Genomic DNA, 25,926 nt, shown 5'->3' on the forward strand with positions numbered 1-25,926 from the left:
TTAACTACCAAGTATTAAATGTATTGCTATATAAAATATACTCTCAACAAGCCGTAATTCAAACCAGTGTTTCACACATCAGCCTCACAGCTATGCACTGTTTAGCAATTCCATTCAAATACCCCAGCACTGCATTCTCAAAAAAGAAAAAAAAATGACTGCCGAGGCAAAGCCTGTATTTTGGGTATTTAAAAGAAATGCCTCAGTCCCATGCTCGTCCAGTGAGCTCGATTTACCACATTGTACCTCAACACTCTGCCGAGAATATGAAAAGCTACAAAAAGGCGACAATAAAGGATTAAATATTTGATAGGCATGTCAACTTTCCTTTAATGAGAACAAAAATATTTACTGTCATCTAGTTAAATAAGTATTTGTTAGAGTGTTCCAGTTATTGAAAAAGGGCCCTTTAAAAAACCCTGCTTACAGCTTTAAACCCTACCCCCACTATCCCATAATACAGAGCTTATGAGTCAAAGTGCACAAGCCGGCAAAACCAACGTGGAGGGGACTTGAAAAGATGTGCCCAATCAATTCTCGGTTTATTCTTTTTACAGTATCAACTTCCAGTAAGTAAAACAACCAAAGAAATCTTAAAAATACACGAAACAGATCTTCATCTCTGCACTCCTTTCCGATGAAAAGTATGTCCAGCATGGCTAAAGTATGCAATATGCAAAAGCTCTGTGTTGCCTTCAGCAACGTCCGTTCCCACCCACCCTCCTTATTCACAAATGTGCCTCTACTGAACACAATTACATCACTAAGCCTGTTAGTTTCAGAGGGTTTGTTAAAACTGGAAGATCTTTGTATAGGGGCTCCACTCATTTGCCTCGAGATTGTAGACTTCCACCGTATTCAGAAACTCATTGCCATCAAACCCTCCCACTGCATAAATGGTGTTTCCCACAGTTGCGATCCCAGCGTTGCTCCTTGGTGAAGTCATGTTTCCCATCATCTTCCACTCGTTTCTGGCCGGATCATACATCTCCACACAGCTGATGGCATGAGAACCATCAAAGCCACCACCGACAAACAGTTTTCCTAGAAAAGAAACAAGATGGTCAGTCTAGAGGTCTATGCAACAAGGAGTAACCCTCTAGGTCTGTCTTGCTTAAAAAAAAAAAAAGTGTCCTTGCTAAATGTCTACTATTGTGGCAAGCACATTAGAAGCTGGGTACATGAACAAAACCAATAAAAACCAATTCCCACTCAGAACTTAGGAAAACTTACGTGGGAGTAGGGTGCGGGCAGCAGCAGCACCACCTAAATAGGTACGTGTGATCCTACCTCAGTTCCCTACTCTGTAGGAACAAGATGCAGAACTGGCAATCTGCCTAACAACGCAACTGCTGTGACAAGTCCTGTTTTCTGCACTGGAATTTTCTATTTGAGTCTCTCAAAGGAAGTTATAGGAAAGCAGGGCAGGTAACTGAAGAACTTCTCAGGTTTTCCAGCAGTATAAAGACTTAAGGCTCCCGACGAGTGCACTGCTTGCTACTGGGTCTACACACTGAAGCTTTCACCAGCTAACTATTGTTCCAGAAGCAATGCAATTTGCATTAGGAATTAATAAAAATGTTTAGTACTTTGGAAGACTTATTAAAATAGTCTAAGGGTTCTACTTATAGTTAAGGAATGGAGTAGATAATGGGAAAAGACTAAGAATTTCCATTTACTTTATTTTGCAAATAAAATTCTTATGTTCTAGCTTTGAAGAAAGGGAAACTCAAACCCAAGATGATGCATTGTGGATATGTTTTATGGAAGACAGTGACTTCGGACTTGATTAAGCTCGGTGAATACTTTCACGGATCAACTACTATGAGTGTCTGATTAGAAAAGACAATTTCTAAGAGCAATACCCACTGCACCCAGATGGCCGCTTCTGAATTCTCAGTTAAACCGGTGTAGGCTTACTGTCACCCAGCAGACTCTTGCCACTACCTGGCTCTTCACCTCTCCAAATCCCCAACTCACCCTCCAGAACAGCTACTCCAGCTCCCCGCCTCGCCACATTCATGGGTGCAATTAAAGTCCAGGTATTATTTTCAGGATTGTAACGTTCTACTGTGTTCAGACAATTCCAAGACTCTGCACCTCCGATTATATACAAATAACCTCCAAGCTCACAGACTGCAGACTGGTGTCTACCTATAAAATCAAGTCAAACTTAATAACAATATAACACCTCCCCAAAATGTTAAGTATTTACCACACCGATGGTTGATCCCCGGGTCTTACCCCCCCCCCCCCAAAAAAAAAACTTACGAATGTTAAGAGGAGCACAGCTTGTCCACAACTTTGTTACAGGGTCAAAGACATCACAATTTTTCAGTCCTTTTTGGCCATATGGATCAGAGCCACCAATGATATATAACTTTCCATCGAGAGCACACACTCCTATGTAAACACAAAATGTGATCATATGGTTAATCCAACTGTCCTCTTGGCATGCTGGCTGTCTCCGTAAGGAAAGTATCATTACCTGCATTGCAACGGTTAGTTCTTAACTCTGGAACAGGAGTCCAGTCATCTATGTTTGGGTCATACATCTCTCCACAACTCAGGTCATCGGAGTGGCCATTCGACCCACCCACCACGTAGAGCTGGCCCTGTGCCAAGGTGAGACGTGAGAATTTCCACCTTTCTCAGGTAGGCTCTGAAAAGCAGCTAAACATGGGTTGCTTCTGCAATGCAGTGCGCTTACCGTGAGTACAGCCATCTGAAATCGAGCTCGTGGTGTTCTCATGGGAGCAAGGAAGGACCAACGATCTGTATGTGGATCATAGCATTCAACGGTCCGAAGACATTCCTCTCTGTTATAACCACCTAGAACCAGAATCGCAAAAAGGTGTCTAAGATCACAAACTGGACCAGGGTTTCCAGTCCAGAATGGCTTAAATCATCTGCACTCCAAGAAAAAAAGTATCAAAAAATTGGAAGGGCCCAGAGGTTGATGGTTTATCTACATGTAACAGTTGAAGAACAACAGTATCAGGGACTAAATCACTTGAATTGAGAGAAAAATGGACCCACTTTTAATTGTCTGAAAACCAGAATCAGACATTGACCTGCATCTTATGTAAGCTCGATACCCTTTAGAGGCTGCTCTGTTTCACTGGGATGCCACGGGAGAAGGCATCACCTGTCTTCCAGAGTTTGCATGCCACAAGCAAGGGTGGATGCCCATTTGCGGGCCTAGCCAGTTACTGCTTCTGATGGACCTCCAACGGGTCTGTTCTTACCTGCAGCTATGAGTTTGCCATTCATCTCTGCTGTCCCCAGACCAGATCGTGCGTACTGCATAGGAGACATAGGCTTTTCTATTAGCTCATCTGGTTGCATCTCAAAACTTAAACTCTTAGTTAGCTTTGGAGTACTTGTTGGTGAGCTCTGTGGGCTGTTTCGCCCGTGAAGGAAAATAACACAGAATATACCATCCAGCACAGCCAGGCACAAGTAAGTGTTATCTGCAAGTATAAGAGTTCCACGTTTAAGATGCAATTATCACTAATTCTGGTTCCTGTAAGATCCCGAACTGGATTCCAGTCTTTAGTTCCTACACTGGAACAATCTATTTTTCAAATTTGACTGCTTTTGAGTTTCTCTCCTGAAATAGTCCATTCCAGGTATTAAATGGACAGCACTCCTTAAAAATAGACCACTGAAGATAATTTGACAAGAGTCATTTACTTACTCGAAGTCTTTTCCGAAGCAACGATTTTCCACTCATGCTTAGGGCTTTGCGTGGCAGCACTGGGAGCAGACAGACATCCAGTGGAGCTGCCACTGATTTGCTTGTGGCCATTCTCACGTGGTGGCTTCTTCTGCAAAACCAAAAGGCAGCTACAGACACCTAGCCAGAGGCTACAGCTGGTGCACCTCCGTACCTGAGCTATTCGACATCCCTGCACACACCAAGCCATCACTACGCTTCACAGAAAGCAACACTGTCCAACGGACAGAAACCACGGGCCTACTTCCATCTCCATTTCAAAGTGAAGGAACTACAGCGGCACAGCTGGCCTGGGCAGAAACCAAGCTCAGCCTGACGCTGCAGTTCAAGTATCAGAATCCTTCCATAAACGAGAAGTGAGGGGAAGGAAAAAAAATCACCTATATACTCCACCTAGTTCACGTATATTTTTCAAGTACAGAATCTTCCAACAGACATTATAAATTCTAAATGGGAGAACATATTTAACTGTCTCCAAGAAACTGTTAGAATATTGTGTATCCTTTACATAATGCCAGCCAGTGAGCACAGGTTTTATAAAGCAGTGGCAATTCCAAGAAACATTTAAACTTTGTTATCTTTCGGGCTGCCTTAAAGATATTATGGAGTAGTTTTCTAAGAAAAAATACAAACACAATAACAAAAATAGTAATCAGAAATGAAACAATACTAATACTAAAAGAACCAAATATTCATAAAGCTGGAGTACACAGGAATGCTAAGAGGGAGAAATGGGGCAACACTGCCAATTCCCACACCACTGTCAAGGAACCACAGACACATGCCCTCGTTTCCTTCTGTGGCTTTCTTCCAATCATGTCAGCCCTGGCCACTTCTCACGGACATGGCATGTGCAATGTGAAGAATCAGGACTGCTCAGAGGAACTGCCAAATGAACACCTTCAGTACCCGGCAAAGTCTGCTCATGCAACTTACTCTGGTCCCCAAGGCCAAACCACACAAATTACTAAGATTTGTAATGGAAATTCCTGTTGCCACTAGAAACAAAAAGCCACATAACAAGTAAAAGGTCTTGGTAGCAACTAGAAGCTGTTAGAAAAATGTCCACAACAGTGAAGTCCAGGTAGTTCAGCAAGCACGTCCTGAAAAGGGGACAGGTCACGCCCCTGGTGGTCACTGGGCTCCACTTAGACTTTCAGCGCCATCAGGCACTTCATTCACATCACCCCCGGGATCAGTGAGCGCGGCAGTTTGTACCATCTTACAGATTAACACGTGTATGCACTTCCCAAGATAACTGGGATAAAATAAACATTGGGAATTCGGAGAACAAAGCCCACTCTACACTGTGACAAGTTGCAAGTCATCAGAAAGCTAACCTTTTCTGCTATTAGGAATTACAAGATGCAGAAGATCCCATTGCAATCTGTGGTAAGGGGTCCAGACTAGCACTAAGGACAAGGCTTATGTTAAGAGATTTTACTGTTTAAGAAAACTTGTGAGTCAGGAGTTGGGTGCAGCAGTAAGACACCCACATCACACAGTGGTACGTGACGTTCAAGGTCTGGTTCTGCCTCCAGCTCCTGCTTCCTGCTAATGCATGCCTTGACACCCACACAGGAGACCTGGACACCCGCCTGACCCAGCTCCTGCTGTTTCAGCATTTGGGAATGCCAAGGAATGGAAGCTCCCTTTCTCTGCCTTTCAGATTTAAAAGTAAAATAAATTCTCTCCTGTATGAACTACAAACAAGAGGAAATGAATGTGAAAGGGGCTACAGCATTCAGCCATGGTAACAAAAATGCAGGTTAACTCTTTAATCCATTAAAGAATTATCAGAGTTACCAGTTCCCTTCTTTCATTACACAGCCTCCCCGAGGTGGACCTGGGAGTTTACAGTTTGCCCTCCTTCTACTTTAGGTAGCTTTTATGACATCAGATTCTAACTGTCGTCCTACATCCTTAACAGCTTCTGCTCAGCCTCCTTTTCCTATTCCTGAGGCCTAATGTCTCTGTAGCCTTTTACCTTCGTGATCTCGTCACACGTCAGAATCCCACTCCTTCTCCCAACCTTCCCTTTCCTTTAATCCTCCTGAGCAATCGCTGAGGCCTACTTATCCTCTGTATCACAAAAAAGTGTGTATTATGGAAAACGATGCATGAATTTCAAAATTTTTATACCAAAATAAACTTCTTTTATATTTTCATTTTCTATGTACTTTTTGAAGTATCCACCTACCAGTGTCTATAAAGAATTTATCTTGGTCTTCATGCCTTTAGATTAAGCCCTCTTTAATTTTTTTAAACCTGAACTACTGCCTGCAACAGTTTACAAACCAGTCTCCCAAGTTCTAATCTATCACATGTGCCTGCTTATGAAAACAGGAATGGTCCAAGGTAGCAATGCTGGAAAGTCAGACACAAATCAGTTGGGATCCCAATGTCCAGAGACTGCCACCTAATAGGTAACCATTTGTCTAAAATATGACCATTAATGAATCCTTGGGTCTCCAACCCCTTACTGTTTTTCATCACTAGCTTTGAAACCTATCTGTTTGCATCACTCAGTCATCTAAACCTCAGTGAAAGCTTTCCACTGCCGAAGTCTCACTCAGACGGCATCTACCCACCTGCCCAGTCTTGGGACCCGCAGTCCCCAGCGTGCATCGCACGCTCCCTCTGCCTGCCACGTGAACTCCTGTAATCCCAAGACTGCTCGCCTAGTGCCTCCTTGGAGACATTCCCACAGCATGTCAGCTTCGCCTCTGCGGCATTCTCCCCTTCAGGCTTCAGGCAGACAGGTCAGACAAGTCGGCACAGTTCTGCCCACTCTTACCCGGCCCAGCAAGCAGAAACTGCCTCTTCCCCACTCTTGAGGCTCCATGCCAAGGACCACAGCCTGCCACTTACTGGGCCATCTTTGCTTGTTGAAAAAGGTACTCTACAAAATGCTAATTTTAAATGTTTACAGTAAGAGGGGAAATACCTAAATATTCAAGACACAAAGTTCTCAAACTAGTTTATCTTAGTTTTCAAAAGTAAACATAACCACTTACTACTGCCAATGGACTAGACAGAGCTAACATCTGCTCAGATGACCATCTATCCGGGTTACCACTGACTACCATTTACCCTCTCCGGTTTTGAGGACAACAATCCTTAATCTGGGTGGATTCAGACTACTTTACAGCTTCTCTCTCACAGAAACAAGGTTGAGCTAAAGACCACGTAAAAAGCACACGCACTTCATGACCATTTGTAGATTTTACAGACAAGCAAACCGACTGATTATGTCAACAAGTTAGGAGCAGTGATGGGGAGAGGGCAAAAGAAAGGCTTCCAGGATGCTGAAACCTGTCTTGACCTGGGCAGTTCTACATGGGTCTGCACCGTGTGACACTTCCAATCTGTGTGCCTTCCGGATGTTACTTGTCTGTAAGCTAGCTGCGATATCTGTTCTCTATCAGTTAGTGATCACGTATAAGTACGATTTCCCCAATAAAGACATGGGGGATAGTCAAAATGGCTTTCATAAAAGGCAGGGTAACTCAATCAACACATCGGTGCTTTTTGAAATTTATTTTGCTCAATCACTTTCAACTTTGTAACTTGTGATTAACCTCTCAAGTTTTTAACATTGTGCGGTCTTAACTATACCATTTCTAATTCAAGTTATGAGATTGCTAGGTAATTAAACATCCCAAAAAACCTTTTTTCAGAGAGCTGTCAACAATGTAAGCACCCCCCCCATGTACCTTTAAATTGGGTCCATTAGTCACGTCTACTGCACACAACTATTTCTGGTAATGTAACCAAAATAACAAATATTTTTTACATTGTTTCATCTTATTGGCCCTTCCTAGCTGTAAATTCTACTTTATGATAAAAAAAAATACTAAATGGAGTTTCCTAATTTCTTCTCATAAGGCAAAAATGCCAGGAAACCTAAAATATGCTGGTTTTCTCCCAAAAATATTTCTGTACAGTTATATCAATGAACTTCATCTAGTTTCCTTTATTAAAGGAAAATTTATAAGCTATAGAATTCTCTAGCCAAACTTGACCCTGAGGTTACCTCAGACTGTGCAATGTGTACCTGCACAAACTGAATGTGGTCATCATCACTGCCAAACACCTCAGCCTGTCCATCTAGAAGGTTCCCATCAAGCAGCTTGTGATCAGCTGAGTAGTACAAGGTTTGAACCTGCAAAACAGCAACAGAACACCCATGTGGCTACTGTCACCACGGCTACTCCACTGTACGCAGATCACACAAACGCCTCACGGCAACCTCCCGTGCTGCTTGTGCTCCTTGACAGCTTACTCTGGCAGGATCCCGCAGTAAAGAAAAATGTACATCATGGTGGTAAAAATTTAAAAAGCAAAAACAAAAACCCCAAATCATATACAAAATCTACTACTGGTTGAACTCCTTGGATGGACTGGCTTCAAAGAAATCTTCAATTTTTCATAATTTCTACTCTCCAACATTAAGAAAACAGGTACTAGTACAACAACATATGCACTCAAGGAATACACATATTTACAACAAAATACTGAATATAGTTTACACCTTTGAAGATAAATGGTCTGATGTGCATAAACATCTCTCTCCTGTAGACAATGTTAAGAAAAACTAAGAAAAACAAATGCAAAAATTCAAGCAAGCTGTGGAGGTATCTCCCTCGGCAGATGCTAATACACGGCTAATGTATCTGATTTTCCAGTGGGAAATCATACAGGACTTACGAAGCAGAACACAAGGACGACACTGTTTCCCTAGGCCTAACAGATCCAGCAAGTCTGCAGCTGAGAGGGTCATGTGGATGAAACTCACTGTCACTCCACTGCTCCACCTGTGTATTTTTAATTCCCACCATTTCTCCATCAATTTTGTTTCTCTTATGTGTTTTTAAAAGTAGCCCAAATTAAGTGAGTGAGTGTACGTGTGAACAACACCAGTGAAAAAGACACAAAGCTTTAAAGATAAGAACCCTGTAAAGGAGTAAACACCGTTAAATCATCATCGTTCTCTGCCCACAGCGGTTTTTCTTAGGAGAACTGGGGCAGGACTGCTGCTTCTTTACGTGTCAATACACTTGAGGTTTCTTCTGGCTTCTTCAGTCTTGGGTATCCTAGTTTTGTTAATAAACCTATGGGGAGATAAATCAATGGGGAGGAACAACCATTAGAAGCTTTTACCTACTTGTCAAATTAAAAGCAAAAACCTGTGAAGAAAAATCAAGAATCTACAGAAAATCTCAGTACCACCTCCCATTTCTAAAGCAAATTACATGCCACTTTAAAGGAAGTTAACAGCACATAATAAGCAAAGAAATAAAAAAAGAAAAGCAGAAGACCAAACTGAACAGTTCATTCAGCTCACCTGGACACCCCCCCTGTTTCTCAGCTTAGGGGTACCTATAGCAAAATTTAAATTCTTTAGGGTCATGGTTATAAAATAAAAGTTAAAGGGAATCCTTCAAGTTATAGCAAAATAATTTTTAAGGATTGTTGAATCCCATTTACTTTAAAACTAACCTCTTCCATCAGCTCCTCCAGACTGTCTCCATTCTCCCAGATGCTACGCTGCACCCAGTTGATTACCTTTGTATATAATTTGCCATTGCTGGGCAAGCAAACATTATCTTCCAGCATCACCTCCAACTAAAGTTGGGGAAAGAAATGACACACACATCAGTGTTGAAACTTCTGGTTCTCAGCTCTCAATTTCATAACAAACATGTCACAGATGCCCAACTGCATTCCATATTGCTTATTCTGTCTAACCTGTAACTAAACCAGTAGCCAAAATTTTAAAAAGCAAATAAACTAATAGACCAAAGCCCACTGCTCTAAGAATAACAATTTCAAGAAATTGTTTTCATAACCATTACTCATTTTCTTGAAGCATGGACAAAGATTCTGTGCCTAGAACTACCTGGCATCATCTATTTATAAACTTTTACCCCTTACCTTTAGCCGTGGAAGTTTAAGAAACTCCTCCTCTTCTGAAATTTGTAACAAATGCTCCTGAATGTAAGCATCAACCTTGTTCAACAAACGGGAGTCTCCCATACAACTTGCAAAATTTCGGTAGGAGATGCAGCTGGTTATATCCATTCTAGACAGCAAATAATCACCACAAACCTTAGCGGAAAAATACCATGGTGTCAATCTTCACATAAATGTCATTCAACAAGTTCTACTTGACGTCAATGTGAAAACACTACACAAGATATAAAGACGAATCAAAATCACTTGAAACAACCAGTTTAACAGTAGGAACCACACAGTGGCAAACGGTGAGGCGACCAACTGAAACTACAAGGTGAGGCTTCCCGAGAGGCGGTGCCAGAACTGGGCTCTACAGCAGAGATGACGGCTATGCTGGCACAGACAAGTGTGGGGAAGATGCTGCAGGCAATTCAGTTTGGCTGCAGCAAAAGAAAACTGGGAAACAACTTTGACGACACCACAACTACAGCAGGAGGGCCTGGCACACGAAACTCAGGTGCACATGCTGTAAATCAAGGGTTTTTTTTTTTGGCGGGGAAGCATCACAGGAAGGACCAGCATACCAAACTTTTTCTTAAAGACCCGACAGTAAGTATTTCAGGCTTGTGGGCCCCGTATCGCCTGTCGCTACTCAAGTCTACTGTGGCTGGAAGGCAGCTGTGATCACATGTGAACAAACATGAGGCTGAGTTCCAATAAAACTTGATGGAACAAGCAGCTGGCCTCTGGCTTGCAGTTCACTGACCCTCAGCCTCAGACAACCCAACGTCCTTTTCCCTATTAACCACTAAGCACTTCTCACTGGCGCCAAATTCTAGATGGAGTACAGCCACCACCAGGTACAGCAGAACAAAGAACTGAGATAGAAGAACAGGTGAATACTGTAATAATGCTGTCAGAAACTGACTTAGCCAGCCCACCAAAGACACTGTTAAAAAACCAAGACTTAGTCAAATTACCTTTCTGAGAGAAGTGTGATCTTTTCCATTACTACTATAGCCAAACAGAACAACGCACCTTGTTCTCTGGGGTGAAAGGGACACGTCCAAGTTCTTGAGATTAAAGAAACGTTTTATGGTAACTTCTGCATTCAGATCACACACAATCAGACTGTCTAGTTACAGTGATCCTTGTTTATGACTTCTGATACTCTACCTGCTTTACTCGATCCATTTTCAGCTTTTTTGCTGCAGAATAAACATCTTTTACTAATTCCTTATCAGCTTTCAACCTATTTAAAAAAAAAAAAAAAAAAAAGTTCTTCATGATACCAAGGCCTTAAAGCACAGATACTTAAATCTGTGTAGAGAGACTTGAAATTTCCTAATGATGTTCCCTAATTAAATGCTTTACTTCAAAGTACTTACTGAGCAGTGTAGGCATAGTTTAACAAGACTTCAACGGCTTCCGGATTTAGATCATCAAATTTAACATGAGAAACTCCATGAGGATCACTGTCACTATTAAAGATTTCAAATAAATAGGGGCTGCAGCAAGCCAGCACTGCTCTGTGTGCTAACATCTCATGGCCACAGACCTAAAATTATGAAGAATTAAAATCAGAAGTATGTGGACCTACATGGCTTTAGCTAATTATACCAGATTCTCTTACGTTTCTAGGTATAGCATTCTGTTTAAAAGTCCTTTCATTAAATGCCTACAGGGAAAAAATAAGCAAATCCAAAAACTTAACAATAAAAGATCAATTCTATAAGTTTCCAATGAAGTTTAAAATACCTGAAGTCGAACATCACAGAACTGTCCACTTTTCCTCAGGGCATTCAATTTGGCAACAGAAGACTCGATAAAATTTTCATCTTCAAACATCAAATATCCATTGGGAATCATTTTTTCCTTATAAATTTAGCTAAATGGCAAAAAGGGCTGAGTTATTTTACTTACGAATGGTGGTTTCTAAAAGTTTATTTTAAAGAGTAATATAGAATCTATATTCTCAAATTTATCCTATAAATAGCATATAAAAATCTTATCACACAGAGGCTGGCACTGTGGTGTTGCGGGATAAGCTACTTACCACCTGCAGCTCATGCAGGCACTGGTTCATGTCCCAGTTGCTCCACGTTCAATCCGGCTTCCCTGCCTAAAGAGCCTGGGAAAGCAGGAGAAGATGGCCCAAGGGCTTGGGCCTCTGCACCCGCATGGGAGACCTGGAAGAAGCTCTTGGCTTTGGCCCAGCCTAGCCTTCACTGTTGCGGCAATCAAGGGAGTGAACCAGTGGATGGAGGTTATCAGTTATCTCTCTCTAAATCTGCCTTTCAATAAATAAATCTTTAGAAAAAAATTTTTATTACATAAAAACTTGGCTGAAAACAATTCTGGTGAGTGACCAAGTCTTTGTACCCCCAATGCACTGGTCATAAATCTTTTTTTTTTAAAGATTTATTTATTTGAGAGGTAGGGTTACAGTGAGAGGGAGAGAGAAAGAAAGGTCTTCCGTCCACTGAATCTCTCCCCAAATGGCTGCATCGGCTGGAGCTGGGCCCATCCGAAGCCAGGAGCTTCTTTATGGAGCCAGGTCTTCCACACGGGTGCAGGGACCCAAGCACTTGGCCCATCTTCTACTACTTTCTCAGGCCATAGCAGAGAGCTGGATTGGAAGAGGAGCAACCAGGACAAGCAGCAGCGCCCATGAGATGCTGGCCCCACAGGTGGAGGATCTACTGTGCCACAGCGCCGGCCCCTGGTCATAAATCTTTTTAAGGATTCATGCAGCAGTTTATCTCAAGAATTCAGGACAGGCTTCTATGCCTGTTAGCATGCTTATTATGAACAGAAGGAAATGGAAGGCCGGCGCCACGGCTCACTAGGCTAATCCTCCGCCTAGCGGCGCCGGCACTCCGGGTTTTAGTCCCGGTCGGGGCGCTGGATTCTGTCCCGGTTGCTCCTCTTCCAGGCCAGCTCTCTGCTGTGGCCCGGGAGTGCAGTGGAGGATGGCCCAAGTGCTTGGGCCCTGCACCCCATGGGAGACCAGGATAAGTACCTGGTCATCGGATCAGCGCGGTTCGCCAGCCGCAGTGCGCCAGCCATTGGAGGGTGAACCAACGGCAAAGGAAGACCTTTCTCTCTCTCTCACAGTCCACTCCTCTGTCAAAAAAAAAAAAAGGAAATGGAACTGCCCTGGCTCAAGCCTTTGTAATGAGCAGCCTCAAAAGGCTGGAAGGACGTGCAGTAACCATCACATCATACAATTTCCTTGGATTTGGCTGTCGTATTCCCTTACACACACGACAGAGACCCCAAAACTACCTCTTTTCAGTTCCTTTGAAGAATCCTCAATGTGACTCTATCCTTCAAATTTATATATAATGAAGATTTGGATGTGGGAAATTGTCCAACTTCTTCCTCCCTTAACTAGAAACACACTTGAAAGTCTGAAAAGTTCTGTCACTGTTGCCAAATGACTTTTTTTGAGTATGTTTTGAAATCTGAGGTAAATATGAATTTACATCTTTCCCTTAGTGAGCTTCCTCTATTACAAATCATTTTATTAGGATTACATAACAGACACTTAAGTTCGAGAAAATTTCACATTTAACCTTTACCTGTAAACAAGTGACTACATAAAATGTATCAATAAAGAGCATTAATAGGAGATTTCAGTTTGCAGTAACTGAATTAAAGTCAACATAGGTCATAGACAGGGTAAACAGAAATATTTCTCATATTCATATTCAAACGAGTACTGACTTGTCTGCCCTTTAAAAAATCATGAAAGGCTATTACTGTACCCAGCACAATCTTCAGAGAAATGTCTTACTGGGCACTGAGTTTACTTGCCTGCTCCAGTGATGAGAACCGTATTTCTGCAAACAATCCAAAAACAAAGGAGTGTCAATGCCCAGCACTGTGTCACGGTTCAGGCGAAGACAGGTGGCTGAAGTGACGGCAGATGTGTCAAGCTCTAAAGGTGACTCCAAAACTATCAGGCTTGGAAATGATGTAATCAGTCCTTAAAAGCTATAGACACGAATTTCTTCTGTGAGAATGATGCATCATAATCTAAAACAATGACAAATCTAAGTCAGATATTCAGAATGAGAAGACCAAATCTACATACAACATACAAAAGAATTCCCCATCTTCAAGAGATTTTTGATTTAAACACCAAAATATTCACACTGCATTAAAAACCAACAAATCTAATTACACAAAAACACTTTTCACTTGCCTTGCAACTAATCTGATGATCTTAAAAAAAAAAAAAAAAAAACTTCCCCAGAGGGAAGGAATGAATGATTTATTGCTAAGTGGTATATACAAGCATAAGAATTAGAGAAAATCATAAATACTGTTAAGTCTAACATTCTTTACTGTTCAATTTCTTCTTTAGAATTCAACCAATAGGCACACCTGAAACCTGCTTTTTTAGGAGTCAGTAAACCACATTTAGGCACTGAACCAAATGGGAATACACTGTTCCTCGGAACACATGCTGCACGTTCTGCTTCTGTACCTTTGTTCAATTACTCTCTACTTGCAACTCCCTTAACCCAACCTCTGCCAGACGGAATCTTACCACCACAGGGCCTCAGCCAAACCCCCACAGTTGGGTACTTTCTCCCCATCCTCCACATACAGGCCCGTCTATGAAAGGTATCTGGCATCCTTCAGCTTGTCTGCCCTGTACTTCAATGTATCTGCTCATCTTCAGGGCCCCAGGAAGACTGCTCACCTTTCAATCCACCCCACTTCCCCTACCACAGCCAGCCTAAACATCCACAAACAAAAAGGAAAACACAGTGCCTCTACTCTGCATCCTCACTTTTCTTAAAGAGAAATGCAACACCAGTCAGGGTCAGCAAGCCTCCTACCCAACTGCTGCTCTCCGTTATTTTCACCTGTCAGTTACTCCAGAATTCAGATGGGAGTTAGTTTTTTAATTATCTGAACTGCTATTACAACACAATCTAACTCAGGAAACTAGAACTAAGTAAAAAATTACTTGAAATAATGCCCACAATTTAAAAAATGGACATCTTAAAAATTACCTGGATTTGCTTTATACAATCAAATTCACAATTTTAATAATTACGTCAAAGTGAATAATTACCCTTACTCTACTGAAGGCCAATCCAGCATTAATTCAACAACCCTACTGTGCTAAGTACAACACGTGCACTGTCAGTGAGTGCAGGGTCCCCACGTCCCAACTAGTGTTTCCATAATCCCCATTTTAAGGAAACCTGAGTATTCCAGCTCAGGTTGGGAGTGCTGTTAACATTCACTCCTGCATCGAAACCTTACCATATCATCATGCAATACTGATTTCCTCTGTTCCACATGTTTATTTAGGTTGGCTAATTCAGCTTGCTTTAAGAAACAAATGTTTTCCCAGATACACATAATACCATGCATACAGAGAACACACTATGTTTAAAAAAGCCTTCCAACATTTTCAGCCAACAGTTGGCTCAAACTAAGGAAATCTTTTATCTGTGGTGTATACTGGGTGTGTGTGGGGGGGGGCAACTCACAGGCTTGGCTGGAAGCTCCTCTCCAGTTTCCTAAGATGCATTCAAAACAAGAGGGATGGGAGGAAACCTCAAATTATGCAGATATGATTAAAATGCATCCTTTGAAAAGCAAATAAAATCCTGTAATATGTAAATTTAAATAGTTCAAACACTGACTAGCTTTATTCATAAACTTGTCTTGATCTAAACAAAAAAATGGCATTGTATATGTTTGATTACCTGGATGCCCCACCTTAAACTTGGGGGGAAAATAGGCTAAAAATACTACAGTCTTTTGGAAACTTTGAAGCAACTCTTGGCATACAAATTGTACAACACTGTTAGGAGTTTTGCAACAAAGTGAGTCCAAATGGAGCACTTGCTTTTTAGTGCATCAAGTTCTTAGCATGAACCTCACCTCTTTATTATCTATGGTTAGGACGGCCCTAGCTAGCCCAAATTCAGATCACATTTAAGCTAATGTGACCTTGTTTTTAAAAGACCACACTTACTTTCATGTTTAAAGTAGGCTTGGGTAAATCAAGAGCCTCAAACTACCTCCTCAAATTCACAACTCTTACTTGGTCCATGAAACCCAAACACAATAACTTAAGGAACAACAACAACAAAAAAGGAATAATTTTTTCCTTTGCAAGGCCAAATCAAAAGCCCAAACATCCAGGAATCATATTAAGGGTTTAAAACTTAGAATTTGGGGCCAGTGTTGTGGCGTAACAAGTTACACCACTACCTGCAATGCCGACATCCCACATGGACGCTGGTTCCAGTTCTGGCCGCTCCACTATCAATTCAGCTAAGCTGCCTGGGAAGGCAGAAGAAGCCGGCCCAAGTACTTGGGTTCCTGCACCCATGTGGGAAACCTGGATGAAGCTCCTCCTGGCTTCAGTCTGGCCAGGCCCTGGTGGTTGTGGTCCTTTGGGAAGTACACCAGTGGATGGAAGATAAATCTCAATCTCTCTCTCTCTCTGTCCTTCTCTTGGTGACTATGCCTTTCAAGTAAATAAATCTTAGAAAAAAAAACTTGGAATTTTACTTGGTGTTTAAAATACACTTTTAACTGATCCATTTAAAAAACAGAACTAGGGTCAAACACAACATATTCTGATTAAGAAAATGTATTTCACTTCCTTAGTATGGCCAGTCCAAGAAAGGGAGGAGATTCACAAATGAGTAATTACACTGCTTTAGTAACACCCATAAGTTCATAAGTTATCACAGCCCGCAAAGATTACCTTCACGAAACACAATTCAACAGGTCCTCCAGCTGTGAAAAGGACAGGCACAGTATGGCCTCTCCAAAATTCTCTGGCTTCAGCAAGAGCTACATAAAACCTTATCACCAAACTTCTAATGTATCCTCAAACCCCAAGGCAAGTTAACAAATATTTCAGCTTAAAGGCAACCCTTTAAGGGTAGTAAACAACACAAAAAGCAACAGAGCTTTTCAAAACCAGTCCCAACATCACTTCTAAAGCCACTAGCACCATAATCCACACCAAAACTCACTCACTTGCTCCACGCCTTTAATCTCATAGTGCTGTAATTCTTTCATTACAGCACTAACATTGCGGAACCAAACACAGCAGGCACAAACTGGAAAGGAATGCTCCTAACACAATGGAGTTAATTCCCCAGCCTTGAACACTTTATTTACCAGCCAGGAGGACAGATAAACTAAGCAGCAAAAAAAGCTGGGACAAAAGGGGGGAAATGGTATGACAGCACACGAATTCCAGAAACTGCAGCTCTCTGATTTCAAGAGTGTAGACTTGCAAACTGTGGGAGGGGAAGTAAGAGACCAATTCTAAGGTTTACACAACGCCAAGCACCCACAGCAGATGAAGAACGTTAACAAGGAAGCATGGGGCACGCTGGAGAAACAAGCCTGGGGGCCCGCGGGCAAGAACAGGGAGACGGGCAAACCATGAAGATGGTGCACACTGGCGTTTGGCCCCTAAGCAGGCCCGGGAAGACTCTTACCGACAGTAAGAATTTCAGGAAGCATCACAGACAAGGAAGGAAAGCAAGAATTTAGTTTGGGACATTTAACACTGAGACAGCTGCTGCTCATCGGGGTGCTATCGAAAATGGGCCAATACTGACCGAGGGGTAGGCCTAGAAGCCTGTGCAAGGTGGTAACACAGTGAACAAGTTCAGACACGCATGCGTTTCCGGGGGTGCTAACAAAGCCCAGAAACCACGCTCCCGTAGCCCCTCCGTCCACGCGCCGCGGCAGGTGCAGGACCTCCTAGCTGCGGGGTGTGGCGGCAGGTCACACAGCCGGGGCACTTCAGAGGGACGTCATCGCAGTCTCAAAGACGGAAAGATTTCCCTAACAGGAAAATAATTCAAAACTTACCCCTTCAAATACCCAAGTAAGAAACAAAGCCTCTCCTTCCAACAGCAAGTCATTCAAGACGCTACCTCCGAACCACGGTGGAAACCGAAGCGCTCGGTCTCGGGCGGGAGAGGGTTAGCAAGGCAGACCCGCACCGCGAACAATGGCCACCGAGACCCGTACCTACCGGCTGCGCCCATCGGCGGAAGGCGGAGGCCAGCGGCCCACGCGCGCTCGCTCCCACTCCCACACTACACCCGCGTCCACGGCGCCGGCCGAGCCCGGAGCTGTTCCCTCACCGCCCACTACCGGGGCGCAGTGACCGCAGGACGACGCGGCCCTCGCCGCCGACCGAGGTCACCGCGCACGGCGCGCCCCGGCCGCGGCTCCCCCGAGGCCGGCGTCACCGTCACCGTCCCCGGCCCGCCCGCCCGCCGCGTCTGCGCCCCGCGCGGGCTGCGGGGCCGTCCTCGGACCTCCGGGCCAGGCGGCGAAGCCCGCCGCGCGCGCGCGCGCCATTGGCGGGCCCCGCAGTCACTCAGCGCCGCCCCGCCCCGCGCCGCGCCGGGCCGGAGACGCGGGCAACGTGGAGCGGGAACAAAGGCCCGCGGCGCCGCCCACTCCGGCGGGACCGGCGGCCTCGGGGGGCGCGCCGGCGCCCCGCGCGTTACCTGGCTCATGTCTGAGGAGACGGCGAAGTGCATCTCTGGGGCCGCGGCGGGCAGGAGGCAGCGGGCGGGAAGCGGCCCAGCGGAGGTCGAGGCGGCGCAGGACGCAGCGGCCCGTCCGCGCGGCCAGGGGAGACGGCGCCACCGGAGCTCGCGGGAGCCTGCTCGCGCGCTCCTCTCTCGCCGCAGCGCCGCGCCTCGCAGTCCGCACGACCGACCGACCGACCTCCGCGCGCGTCCGCCGACACTGCCGCCGCCGCGCCTCCGCGCACGTCACCACGTGCGCCGCGCCGCCGGCGCCCCCGGCCCGCTTCCGGCCCGCCGCCGGCGGCGAATCACAGGCGGCCGTCGGGAGGCCCCGCCCCGGCCCCGCCCCCGGCCCCGCCCCTCCCCGTCGGCTCGGCGGGCTCCGCGGCGCTGCGGGGTCGGCGCAGGGTGATCGCGGCGGGCGCCCCAGCCGGTGCGGCGCCTCCGCAGGCCCGGGCCTCGAGGCGGGAGGCCCCCGCGCCACGGGACTCGCGGCCCGCGCCTGCCCCGGGCTGACCGCCCGTGCCTGGCCCTGAGGGCGGCGGCGCGCGCGCGGGGGTGACTGTGACGCCCTCCTCGCCGACGCCCGCGGGAGCGCGTGTCCCCGGATTTACCGCGGCTTCCCCGCCTCAGGAAAACCGGCTGCCAGGGAGCGTCCCCCGGAGGCGGGGGCGTCTTGGTCCCCACCCCCCAACATGGCCGAGTCCGGGCAGAACGAAGCCGCCCGCTTGTGGCTTTTCCTGAGGAGACGGGGCCGGCCGCCGCTCGCACCTGCGCGCCCCCCGGGCCGGGGCGGGCGCGCGGGACTCAGCCCGCTCTGGCCGGCGCCGCTGTGGCCGGAAACGCGCCCGCGGCTCCTAAGGCCGGAGGGGCCGAATTGCGTGCGGCCACGCGGTGTGCCCAGCCCCTGTGGGGCGCGGGCCGAAACCGGGAGACGGAACTGCGGGTCGTGTCGGCCTTTTCAGGCCGCAAGTTCCAAAGTCTGGTCGCAGAGTGCTTCAAAATGAGAGCACCAGCGTCCTGAGTGCCTGCTTCGCGTGGGCCTTGAGAAATGAACCGGGAGATGGGGCCAGTCTGCCATGTTGGCATCACTGTCCCCGATCCCGCCTCGCGCACCCACCTCCTGAACTCCAGGGCTCCGCTGTGTGCCGTGTTTCTCGTCACTGTTAGCAGTGCGCCAAGACCGCATCGCCGTCCCGCAGACCGTGGCTTAAACGGCAGAAGCAGGTGGTCTGCGCTCTGGCGGCTGAGCGCCCAGAGCGCGGCGGGCCAGGCTGCCCACCTCTGCCCGGCCCTGGGAGGTTGCCTGGCTTGTGGTTTGAGCTCAGAGGAGACAGGGCCACGCCCCTGCCCAGCCCGGGATGGTGCCTGGCGTGTGGCCACGCGTCCAGTCTACACTGTGTCCTTGCTTGTTGTGCAGACGTGCCCCTTTCCAGAAGACACCAGGCGGAGTGGACTGGGCGCCCACTGTACCACGGTTGGCTAAGCCTGCACCTGCTCAGTTCGCTGACGAGATCAGACTTTGAGGTGCTAGGCTCTGGGAGTCCGCTCTGGTTCAAATGCAGCCACCAACCGCACTGGTTAGGATCACCCAGTGTCCCAGGACTAAGGGACATGCAAAGGAGGGGAGTGGCTCTGCCCCCAGGGGCGTCTGGGAAGCGCAGGGGAGAGGCCCTGCTGCTGTCTGGACCTGGAGTGCTGCTAACCCTCCCACAGACACAGCACACTCGCCCCCAACTCTCAGCGACCCCACCCTGCAGGCGGAGGAGCAGCCTCTAAAACTGCTAAGCAGCACCTCCGGCTGCTGGAGATGGTGCTTGGACAAGCACCCGGGCCATTTGTCCCCACACTGCTGGGCGGCGGAACCTGCTCCACCTCTCCCCAGGTGTTAGTCACCTCTCTTACTTACTAGCCACGCTAATTATGTTGATTTAATTAAATAGTACCGCTTAGCAGTTCAGCCAATTTGTGAATCATAGTCTTAACATTAATTTTATTTTTTCCGAGACAAACTGTGTCCAGCTGTATTAAAATTCCTTTCATAAACAATCGATATTTCAGCAGGGACACCGGCAGAAAATTGTTAACAGTGGACAATAATTGGGGGCCAGCATCCCATAGGAGCAGTGTAAGTTCTGGCTGCTCCACTTCCGATCTAGCTCCCTGCTAATGCACCTGGGAAAGCAGCGTAAGATGGCACAAGTGCTTGGGCCCCTGCTACCTATGCAGGAGACCTGGATGAAGCTCCTGGCTCCTGGCTCCTGGCTTTAGCCTGGCCCAGTGCTGGCCATTGTGGCCATTTGGGGAACGAACCAGCAGGTGAAAGATCTCTCCCTCTCTCCCTCTTTGTAATTTTGCCTTTCAAGTAAATAAATTCTAAAAAAAAAACCTGCACAGAACAAACAAAAATGTATGCAACTGTCACACTCCCTTCCTCAGTGGACTGCCAAGTCTGAAAGCCACTGTAAAACCCAATGAAGTCTTTATCTGATGCTGCGAACAGGCAGAGTTTAGAGAGTGGACATTTCACATCTAGCGTGTTCAACAACGTTGCACAAATCGACACTGACTTGCAGGAAATGGAATGAGGTGGTAGAATTATCTGAAGATCCACAATCTGGAAAAGGAACTGTGGCTCCTTAAAGGGGCCATCTCTGTGGTGTCACGGTGATGTCCAGATTGTCTGTCATTCTGGTCACAAGTTTTGGGGGGGTTGGGATTCAAGAGGTCTCTGGATGTAAAGGAGTTAAGTCCATGCTGAAGGCAACCAGGGAGGAGGAAGAGGCCAGAGGACGTGAAATTGAATTTAGCTTCTCAATGCCATGAGACATTGGGCCATGGTGGCTGTGTGTCAGGGGCAGGGAGAAGCCTCTTGAGACCTTCTGTTAGTGACCGGTGCTCCTTCCCCCAAAACAAGAATGAAGGGTTCTGTGCTAACAACATAGCTCACATAAAGTCCTGCATTTTTATAAAACTTGATTAAAAATAGTATTTCAAGCTGCATAGTTCCAAAAAGTATACATTTACCAACAAAGGACTGTTAGGAAAATGGTGCAGTTGTATCTATGGCGCGATCTACACCCTGACACTATCCGAGGCTCTAGCCCCCCACCGCCATTGCTGGAAGCCAGGTGGCAATGTGGCCCAACCACCAGTGTCAAGCTCCACCCCCATCCTAATGGGATTCGCTGCTCCTGCTTCCCTGCCCGCCCTCTGGCAAAGTTTTAAAAGGACCTGTTCCTGAACACGCGGCTCTCTTCTCTCCTCGCTCTCTCTTGCCCACTCTCTTCTCTTGCTTCTCTCTCGCTCTCTCTCTCGCTGTCTCTCTGCTCTCTCGGCTTCTCTCTTGATCCCCTCTCTTTGCTCCTCCTCTCTCTCGCTCCTCTCCCCTCTCCTCTCTAGCCTCCTCTTTCCTGCTCTCTCTCTCTCTCTCTCTCTCCTCTCCTCGCTAGCTCCTCCCTTTCTCCTCTCTGTTACACTCTCCTTCTCTTTTTCCTACTTCGCCCCTTCCCTCCAGCCTGCTGGGTTTCCCCAGTAAACCCTTTGCCTTACTCCGGTGTTTGGTGTGTTTTGTGACGATCTTAGAAGGACGCCCTTCCCTGGGCACCTGCAGTGTCCTGTCTGGTTTCTGCAGGGTTATTCTCCTGCCAGTGGCAGCTGCTCCCTCTTCCCTTCTCTCCCATTCACTGGGGCCTTCGGCTTAGGATCTGGCTTTAGAGGAGCCAGGTCAGCAGATAACCCTGCAGGGCTTCTCTGTGGCTCCTCCTTCACCTTGGCCTTAGCCCCCTTAGCAGCCCCTTCAGCCTTCCCTTGGGCACGATAACGGAGGGGTGGGGGTGGGAAAGGGGAAGCAGCTGCGTCCTCACCTCTTCTTCACACTGCTTTTTTTTTTTTTTTAAAGATGTATTTATTTGAAAGTCAGAGTTAGAGAGAGAAGGAGAGGCAGAGAGAGAGAGAGAGATAGTAGAGACAGAGAGGTCTTCCATCTGCTGATGCACTCCCCAATTGGCCACAACGGCCAGAGCTGCGCCAATCCAAAGCCAGGAGCTTCTTCCGGGTCTCCCACGTGGGTGCAGGGGCCCAAGGACTTGGACCATCTTCTACTGCTTTCCCAGGCCACAGCAGAGAGCTGGATAGGAAGTGGAGCAGCCGGGACCTGAACTGGCGCCCATATGGGATGCCGGCACTGCAGGCAGCAGCTTTACCTGCTATGCCACAACGCTGGCCCCCACACTGCTCTTAACGTTAATTTTACATTGGCATCTTGTTTACTTTGTAAAACTTCCGTCACGGTACCTCGGTTTTGGTCAGCTGTCTGGTCAGCTGCCAGCTGCCCTTTGCTGCCTTCCTGAGACTCAGCAAAGTGGTCCTCCCCGCCTGAGCCCACTGGTGTCTGTGCTCTGAGTGCTGGCCTGCTGCTCGTGGCTTGGTCTTGTCCTCTTTGGGCTTGGGCTTTTCCGGGTATTTTTAGGGTACATTCATGGAGGCTTAAGAGCAGAAACAAGAAAATGGTAGTGTCATAAAAGGCATAAGAAGCCTAGGGGGAAATCTGGAAAACATCACACTGACTTCCTCTAAAGTAGGTCATTGGAAATTGTTCTGTGCTGCAATGCGTGACACACTGAGAGCTTGAAGCCTCTCTGAAAACGTGTTCCCTTAGTAAGTATTCCCTTTGGGGCTGGCGCTGAGGCGTAGCGGGCAAAGCCACCTGCAGTACTGGCATCCCTATGGGTGCCCTTTCGCGTCCCGGCTACGCCACTCCCAATCCAGCTCTCTGGTATGGCCTGGGAAAGGAGATGGCCCCAGTCCTTGGGCCCCTGACCCACGTGGGAGACCCGGAAGAGGCTCCTGGCTCCTGGCTTCGGATCGGCCCAGCTCTGGATGTTGTAGCCAATTAGGGAGTGAACCAGCGGATGGAAGACCTCTCTCTCTGCCTCCCCTTCTCTCTGTGTAACTCTGACTTTCAAGTAAATAAATAAATCTTAAAAAAAAAAAAAAGTATTCCCTTCTAGGAGGAATCTTCCATTTTCCCCTTAGGGCTTCCTTAGAGATTTGTTGTCAGCATGGAGCAAGCTGTTGAGATTTTTTTTTTTTAATCCAAGGGTATAAAATTCTCCAAATATATACCTCAGAATACTTTAGTCCTGAATTATCCTTACTGGCCCTCATCCCAATAAGACTTTTACTAATGGGCTGTGCTAGTTTTCTAACATCATCAATGCCAGAAGTTAAAAAAAAAGTATTTATTTATGTTTCATTATTTCAGAGACAGAGTCAGGGAAAGATCTTCTATCCACTGGTTTACTCTCTAAATGCCCTCAGCAGCCAGGGCTGGGCCGGGCCAAAGCCAGGAGCCTGAAAGCCAATCCAGGTCTCCCACACAGGTGGCAGGGCCCCAAGTACTTGAGCCACCTCTGCGTCTCCCAGGGTGTGTTAGCAGGAAACTAGACTGTGGAGCAGAGCTGGGACTTGAACCCAAGCTGGGAGAAGGGATAAAGGCCTCCCCAGCCGTGTGAACCACTGTGCCAAACACCAGCCTTGCCAGAGCTTTTGAGACCAGCGCAAGCTTCCTCTTCCAAAAACAAGGAGTCCAGGATTGTTTCTCAGGAACTAAGATTTCTCACACAATTCAAACACTCCTCCCGAGTTACCTATTTGGACCTGTGACCCCAAATGTTACAGTCAGCTCTTGAACTCTGAGGGGCAGCTTCGGCTTTCTACAGTATTTCATCCAGGGGCCAGTGCTGTGGTGTAACAGGTGGGGCTGCGCCTGCAGCGCCGGCATCCCATATGGGCGCTGGTTCGAGTCCCGGCTGCTCCACTTCCTATCCGGCTCTCTGCTATGGCCTGAGAAGGCAGTGGAGGATGGCCTAGGTAGGTCTTTGGGCCCCTGAACCCATGTGGGAGACCTGGAGGAGGCTCCTGGCTCCTGGCTTCAGATTGACGCAGCTCTGGCCATTGGGGCCAACTGGGGAGTGAACCAGCAGATGGAAGACCTCTCTCTCTCTGCCTCTCCTTCTCTCTCTGTATAACTCTGACTTTCAAGTAAAAAATAAATAAATCTTTAAAAAAAAGGTTTCAGCAGAAAAATTTTTCGTGTTTTAATCAACTTACTTGCTGGGAGTAAGAAAGGCATAGTATAAGCAGCAGGTGTACGAAGCTGAGTTTGGTAGTCACTCATCAAGTGTGCAAAAAGTCAGCCGTATACAGCACAATCTGTACCCTTCCAGCCGGAAAGAGGTTTTTTGCTCTGATCACATCCGAAACGTGATACCTGGTTGGTCCCGGGAGATCTGGTTCAGTTGCACTGGCCGGCCAACTGTTGCTAGTGTAAACTGATCACACAGGCACCCTGGAGATTGTTCCAGAACAAACACAGAAGGACAGAGCGGCTGGGATGTGTGTGACATCAGCTCTTCCCTTTTCAGTAATGTTTCCTGCCGTCTGAAGACCAGAGTGAAGTACAATGAGAACAGGATGATTGACGAGATGTGGTGAGCTGAACATCTAACTACTGAAGACAGTGTTGCACAGTTGTTACCTACAGGCTGGCGTGCGGTGCAGTGGTTGGAATGCTGTCTGGAATGCCTGATCCCACATCAGACTGCCTGGGTCCACGGCTCAGCTGCAGCTGTGACTCCAGCTTCCTGCGTATGCACACCCTGGGAGGCAGCAGCAATGGCAAACGTAGCTGGGTTCCTGCCACCCATGTAAGACGCGCGGGTGGAGTTCCTGGCCCTGGTTTCAGCCCTGCCCGGCTGCTAAGGCCGTTGGGGCAGTGAACCAGCAGATGGAAGATCTCTCTCTCTTTCAAGTAAAAATAAATAAGTAAATAAATAATTACCTAAAGGTTCCTGCTTCTTCAGAGTAGCGCCTACCAGCAGTGCTCCCTCAAAATTGGGGCCGATGGAGACAGAAACATCAAGTAAAATGTTTCCTTTCCAAATCATCACTGCTAATGTCTCATTAGAGGAAAAAAAACGTGAAAGGAAAACTCTGGTAGGGCCAGCATTGTGGCACCGAGTTAAGCTGCTGCCTGCAACACCGGCATCCCATATGAGCACGGGCTGCTCCACTTCCAATCCAGCTCCCTGCTAATGCCCTGGGAAAGCAGCAGAATATGGCCCAAGTGCTTGGGTCCTTGCCACCTATATGGGAGACCCAGATGGAGTTCCAGGCTCCTGGCTTTGGCCTGGCCCAGCTCTGGCCATCACAGCCATTTGGGGAGTGAAAAAGTGGCTGGAAGGTCTCTCTGTCTCTCTCTGTACCTCTACCTTTCATTTAAATAAAATAAATCCTGGGGGCCGGCGCCGTGGCTCACTTGGCTGATCTTCTGCCTGTGGCGCTGGCATCCCATGTGGACATCGGCTTCTAGTCCCGGCTGCTCCTCTTCCAGTCCAGCTCTCTGCTGTGGCCCAGGAGGGCAGTGGAGGATGGCCCAGGTGCTTGGGCCCTGCACCTGCATGGGAAACCAGGAGAAGCACCTGGCTCCTGGCTCCTGGCTTTGGATCGGCGCAGCGCCAGTCATGGCGGCCATTTGGGGGGTGAACCAATGGAAGGAAGACCTCTCTCTCTCTCTCTCTCTCTCTCTCTCACTGTCTAACTCTATTTGTCAAATAAATTAAAAAAAAAGATAAATCCTTTAAAAAAAAAAGTGAAACTATGGTGACAACATAGCCA

General features: G+C 47.1%; 1 protein-coding gene across 8 annotated transcripts; it reads right to left on the bottom strand.

The window, feature by feature from the left end:
• Positions 1-305: 305 nt before the first annotated feature.
• On the bottom strand, positions 306-19,825 carry IVNS1ABP (influenza virus NS1A binding protein). 8 transcript variants are annotated; one of them, XM_070055046.2, is made up of 15 exons: positions 19,367-19,825; positions 13,517-13,738; positions 11,456-11,585; positions 11,086-11,255; positions 10,874-10,949; positions 9,677-9,850; positions 9,242-9,367; positions 7,797-7,904; positions 3,701-3,830; positions 3,249-3,473; positions 2,711-2,832; positions 2,489-2,615; positions 2,272-2,403; positions 1,981-2,154; positions 306-1,044 (listed from the first exon to the last, which is right to left on the bottom strand). In XM_070055046.2, exons 3-15 carry the CDS (start codon positions 11,564-11,566, stop codon positions 791-793), a joined length of 1,929 nt encoding a protein of 642 aa, XP_069911147.1. In that variant the 5' UTR covers positions 11,567-11,585; positions 13,517-13,738; positions 19,367-19,825; the 3' UTR covers positions 306-790. The 8 variants fall into 8 exon arrangements, with proteins under 8 accessions (XP_069911147.1, XP_051677006.1, XP_051677007.1 ...); XM_051821046.3 differs by having other exon boundaries at positions 7,776-7,904; positions 19,367-19,730; XM_051821047.3 differs by lacking the exon at positions 19,367-19,825 and adding an exon at positions 18,223-18,468.
• Between the last annotated feature and the right edge of the window lie 6,101 nt (positions 19,826-25,926).

Source organism: Oryctolagus cuniculus, chromosome 13, assembly GCF_051225735.1.
Source record: "Oryctolagus cuniculus isolate XC-2025 breed Fujian yellow rabbit chromosome 13, ASM5122573v1, whole genome shotgun sequence".
Lineage (NCBI taxonomy): Eukaryota > Metazoa > Chordata > Mammalia > Lagomorpha > Leporidae > Oryctolagus > Oryctolagus cuniculus.

Excerpts from the sequence above, each read along its gene's own strand:
- IVNS1ABP (XM_051821046.3), bottom strand. The coding sequence starts at position 11,566 with ATGATTCCCAATGGATATTTGATGTTTGAAGATGAAAATTTTATCGAG. Across the intron at positions 11,256-11,455 it reads TCTGTGATGTTCGACTTCAG|GTCTGTGGCCATGAGATGTT; the intron begins GTATTTTAAACT and ends TCATAATTTTAG. Across the intron at positions 2,404-2,488 it reads AACTAACCGTTGCAATGCAG|GAGTGTGTGCTCTCGATGGA; the intron begins GTAATGATACTT and ends GTGTTTACATAG.